The following is a 5,723-nucleotide window of genomic DNA, read 5'->3' on the forward strand; positions in this document are numbered from 1 at the left end:
ATCACTTAAATTCATTGATTTATGCACTGTTATGCATGCGTATAACTTTCCTTTTATGGATATTTATCTTCATAACTTGGATTTTCAATGATACTTCTTAAATGTATGTAAGCATATTAGCCTATGAAGAAAAGTGGTATAGACCAGACAACACAAAGTATTCATAATTTAAGAGCATTTATCAGATTGAATATAAATATAAATTATTTTACAATTCAGTAGGCCTATAAAAATACTTTGGTTTTAGTATATTCATCAATGTTCAATTAAAACATATTATCATGGAAACAATTAAATACATGTTGCTATACATGGTGATTGCCATGCTGCCTGAATTAAGAATAGAGATCATTGACATATAAATATAATATTTACACTTAAATAATCAACGTCAAGAGAACATTATATATTAACATGGATTTACCATGGGTGTATAACAATACATACTTTTAGACATAAACATAACATAATATTTATTGGACTGAGATTAAGCTTAAAGGAGGCTCGTTTTCAATGTTGGACAGGGAGGATTTCATGTGCAGTTTCCGTGGGTCCTCAGGTGTCCAGACTTTAGCGGTTCTGATTATGTTCTGGTCTTTCAGCTCTTTCTCGTCTTTCCAGGACAGAGAGTGTCCAGCGAGGGGAGGCAGCCCGTAGTCAGGGTCACTTGGAGATGGAGATCCTGAGAAGGGGACAAATGATTAGTAACGGACCAAGTCTTTAACAAATGAGTAACAATACAGTTCAAAGTTAAGTCATTATCATAGGCATTATCTAACCATATGAAATGTATGCTACTTACTTGTTCCTCTGTGGCAAATTATAACTTTTTTGGGTTGAGTCAGTGCGTCACTGTTGGAGTTTCGGATGCGCATGTCGGACTGCACGAGCTCAGCGAGGAAGTTGATGTAGCCAATGGCCAGGCGCAGGGTATCGACTTTGGATAGCCTCTTTTCGTACGGTAGAGTGGGGATGTGAGACCGGAGTCCCTCGAAAGCATCGTTAATTGACTGCATCCTCCGCCGCTCACGGATGTTGGCAGCCTGCCGTAATTGTTGCATCTCCATATCGGATCTCATCCGCCTCCGCCTTTTCAGCATCGGGCTATCTCCTCCCATCTGAGGCGACAGCTCTGAGGTGCTGTCAGTGCATTCATACGAGCAGGTAGACGAGGAGGAAGAGAAGGACAAGTTACTGATGTCACAATAGTCCCCATCGTGCGCTATCCTGCTGTCCTTATAGTAATCTTGGAAATGGCTGGTGAGAAAGTTGACATCGTCATCCAGAAACTCGTCGGTGTCCAAGTGGTCCCTGGAGGACTGGTCAGTAAAGAAATCATCGTCATCAAAATAAGGGGAGGAGAAGGAGTCCAGTCCAGTAAATGGATCCAAGACAGTGTCCATTTTTAGCTGTTGTTTTCGTGTTGCCCAGTAACAGCAAGTTTGCTCTTTGCGCTGTCTCTGGATGCTCAAGAGTTAGTTCAGCTGAAGGCTGGCACGCGAGGACTCTTATAACTACATCCATAGTCGTGTGCCATTAACCAAAAAAAGCCAGCCAATCAGCGTTGAGTATACACTACGCTCCGCAGTGGAGGGTGCACCTAGAGATAATAATCTCTTACCACTCAGCCCCCCCTTCCATTTATGGCGCAGCGCTTAACCCACTCCTGCCCTACATGGAAAACTGAACATAGGGGAAACAAAGCATTAGAGGACCAATGACCTACTAAGTCTAAAACCCGCAGCCACCCTAACATTGTACCTTTTATTCAATACAGTTATTTTTAAGAGAAACTCGCACACTGCTCTTGCACGGATCACTTTTTAATATTGTATTTACTTATTAAAGCTTAATTAACCTGTCGGCCTCATTCTTGGCCTTCCTCAGAACTTTTGTGAACATTTGTATTTCAGCAAGAGCAGTGTGCAGGTTTCTCTTTTCTTTGAAGTAATCGCGTTATTCCCATTCCTTTATTGAATTTTGATTCAATACAACTATTACATTATTTGCTTGCAGCATAAGTGTCCACATCTGGTCGCACGTTTCCACAATAATAGATTATTATTAGGCTGTTATATTGTAATACACATCAGAGTCCTTTCCGAGGCTCCACGGAGGCTCCACGTCTTCATTCTCGTATTGATCTTTTGTCAATGCAATCTAAATTGGTTTCCTCTTATTCAAAATCTCATTTTCGAGAACAGAAAAAGTCTGCATTGAATAGGCTTATCTTGCATCTCCTGCACCCTTGCATCCATTGGGACTAACCAATGTGTAAAGTGAACAAAAAAGATGTAGTAATTAAAGGTCGGTCATATAACAATGATAACATTGCTGACACCTCATGAAGGCAGTCATCTTAAAGCAGGTACCTGCCCAATTCAATAGCCGACCACTCGTGCCCGCAGCAAGCTGTTAGAGTCCTTTGGTCTGAGCACTTCATTATTGGAGGAGTCCAATTTCTATTAGAACCCATAGAACGCAGAGTAAACATTTGTATGAGAATAATGTCATTGAAATGAGACGTAATTTCAGTGATAGACAGGCGAACATAATGATGTGTTCATCAGTCATAGGTTTTACGATGCTGCTCTGCCTACACATTGGCTCTGCACAGTGGACACTCGCCTGTTCACGCCGCAACAATCAAAAGAGAATAAGAGAGCACTTTACCGACAAAGCAGGGGCGTTTCTTGCCTCTCAATAGCGACATACCCTCTGTCACCGTAAACGAGTAATTTATGACAAGAAGTGCTCTTATCTTAAAATATTGTGAAAAGGGCACAATGCAAAACAGCCACAAAACATTGAGAGCCCCTTGCAAGTGTGACTACAAAATCTGTAGCTCAAAAATAATGTTAGGCTACAGCAAAAAATATATGGAATTCCTCTTTGATAAACAGAATAGTTGGAAATAGGCCCACTTTTCCTATTGCCAACAGGGATGTTTTATTACGTGTCGTCATATATATGAAACCTTATGAAGTCCTATCATTATGTTACGATGTCTTCAAATATAGGAGAAAGGTTACAGACTGAGAATAGCTGTAGTTATAGTCATCATTATGAGATTATATTATATATAAAATGGGTTATAGATGCTTATGATTTGACAAAGAAAACTTGCATAACTGCATCATACCTGTTGATTTTAATGAAACCTAGTGGTGATCATCTCAATGAGGGTTGATCTGTGGGATGATCATCTGTCTAGTGCAGAGTTGAAATGTATCCTATATTGCAGGCAATGCTCCAAATAAGTTATTCATTTTGTTTGATCTCAATCAAAGATAGGGATGCACTTATAGTGCAACACTTATATTGCAACAGGTAGCCTACCTGAAGGCTTAGTGAAATATTGGCGGGGTCGCCTATTAATATCAAAAGCAGCCACAAAATATTAGGCTAGCAAAATGTTCAAACTCAACTTGCATCATTTTAATAATCTCATTGACATTTTTGTTTCAGTTTTCACATTAAAGGTTGAATTCACCTGCCTTTATCGAAAAGTAGTCTTTCTGGTTGTCTTGAAACCATGTGTGCTGGAGTATTTTTTAATTTAACCTTTATTTAACTAGGCAAGTCAGTTAAGAACAAATTCTTATTTACAATGACGGCCTAGGAACAGTGGGTTAACTGCCTTGTTCAGGGGCAGAACGACAGATTTTTACCTTGTCAGCTCGGGGATTCTATCTTGCAACCACTATTATTATAGACATAATTGTACCCCAATGACAATTATATAAATTGTCTGATTAGGAAATATCTGACGATTTGTATCATGTGTTGGGCTAATATGTTGGATGTGCGTAAAAATGTGCCCAACATTCTATGAATGCGATACCAAATAGTCCATAGTATGGTAAGAAAACTCGACTTAAACCCTTCAGGTGTTCAGCACCATAATAAAAGTCCTTTAGCCTAAGTGCTTCCATGAACATAAATAAATTCACCAGTAAAGAGACCGACACACAGACGACAGAAAGTATGGTTTTATTATGGGGAAACTGGTGTCAGAGTAAAGGTAATATGCCCTCACAGTGCGCGTCAGAGGGCGTTTACGCAGGTACCTGAAATGTTGACTGGTCGGAGTCTACGAAACTCCCATTCACTCCCATTCATATTAAGATGGAGGGGGTCACTTTGTTAGTCGAAGGAGAAAACAAGTCTTTAACTGTAGGCTCGCCGCAAGCTACAACGTGAGGCATTGGAGGCACAGGCCGTGGGAATAACGCCACTTGCGCGGTGAGCCAGTCAATGCAACACGTCCCATAATAATGAGTGCTGATGCTGCTTTGCACCTTGCATGCGCATTTTGGTTTTCTTATAATAGGCCTACGTTTATGTTAGAAGAGCTAATATAACATAATATAATATATTTCCACCTATCCTAGACCTTTTAAATATATTTTGGAATTGGAAAGTATGCTATGAATCTGATAATAAACCCATTTGCTTGATTCATACTGGCTTTAATGATATGTTCATGTTTACATGCAATAGATCCACAGGTTTGCATGATTATTTATTGCACCAGACTGGTGCCTGGGTGCTGACTGGTCGTTAATTTACAAATTGCTCGCAGACAGGACCGTGACTATCAACGTCACACAATCAATTCACCAGTGTGACATACTGTATCTCAGTGCCAGCGGACGCTGCAAAGCGAGCGCCGGCATGGGAACAGCAACACTTGGGTCGCTTCAACAGACGGTATAATGGTGAACATTATAAATTAGGTGTTTTACGAAGGTCATGGTGTATTACAATTCACGGTGAGGGAGGGCCAGTGATGCATGATTCCAGGACTCAATAGCCTACGCCTATAGTTTAATTGTAGATTTTTCAAAGTAGCTTTACGCTCACTAATCAAGTGATACATTAACATATAGCCTACTGCTGTGCTTAAAACACATGGATATGGAAAATCTCTTTCTTAGAAAGTGAAAAGCCCAGTGCAAAAGGTGGCCGTAATCATCACAGAAATCCATCTTGAGTGTCCAAAATATTTTATAGAGATGCAAGACAAAAATGCAAACTAAATGGTTTAAACAGATACAAAACGATTAAATAAATGTTACACCTTGCTATGCAAGTTTACACGTGCTTTGGAGCGCACATGTAAACAGAGTATCAAGTGACAAGGTATTTTTTGGGTTAAGAAAATGTGCTATAAACATTTATGCCGAGTATGTACGTTTTCAGGTGAACACTAGCCTATGGGCCTAATCATTAATAATAGCACCTGTAACTAATGCATTCATAGATAGTGCAATTTACCATAACGCGTCCACACAGAACGAATGATGACAGAAATCAAAATATTAAGACTCACAGGTTACCCAATGTAACCAGCATATCCTGTGGTGCTGGAGTCAGCCCTGCACCATAGTCGCACGTCCAGCCTTGTGCCATTAAATTGCTTTTATTCTGCTCGCACGCTTTTCTTTTTATCTCACATTTTTAGTGACCTGGTACCTGAAAAGCTTGCTGGTAAAGTGCCATTGACTACCACAACCATGCGTTTTCATGGACTGATTGAGGAGGTCAGAGTGTCAGCGCGAGGTGGATAAGCAAGCTGCTGAAACACTGGTGATTCCCTGGGAATCCCACCACATGCGCCGTGGCAACTGAAATAGCGCGCGGGGCGCTCGCTCTCCAGATTGCAAGACAAATTAGAACGGTGCTCATGGGGTCTGGAGAGACTTGAGTCATTGATAGCA

General features: G+C 40.5%; 1 protein-coding gene across 1 annotated transcript; it reads right to left on the reverse strand.

The window, feature by feature from the left end:
• Positions 1-473: 473 nt before the first annotated feature.
• Positions 474-1,403, reverse strand: LOC120019838 (pancreas transcription factor 1 subunit alpha-like). Its single transcript, XM_038963253.1, has 2 exons — positions 803-1,403; positions 474-682 (listed from the first exon to the last, which is right to left on the reverse strand). The coding sequence occupies exons 1-2, from the start codon at positions 1,401-1,403 to the stop codon at positions 474-476; spliced, it is 810 nt and encodes a 269-aa protein (XP_038819181.1).
• Between the last annotated feature and the right edge of the window lie 4,320 nt (positions 1,404-5,723).

This window comes from Salvelinus namaycush, chromosome 25, assembly GCF_016432855.1.
Source record: "Salvelinus namaycush isolate Seneca chromosome 25, SaNama_1.0, whole genome shotgun sequence".
Taxonomy (NCBI): Eukaryota; Metazoa; Chordata; class Actinopteri; order Salmoniformes; family Salmonidae; genus Salvelinus; species Salvelinus namaycush.

Excerpts from the sequence above, each read along its gene's own strand:
- LOC120019838 (XM_038963253.1), bottom strand. The coding sequence starts at position 1,403 with ATGGACACTGTCTTGGATCCATTTACTGGACTGGACTCCTTCTCCTCC. Across the intron at positions 683-802 it reads AATTTGCCACAGAGGAACAA|GATCTCCATCTCCAAGTGAC; the intron begins GTAAGTAGCATA and ends TCCCCTTCTCAG.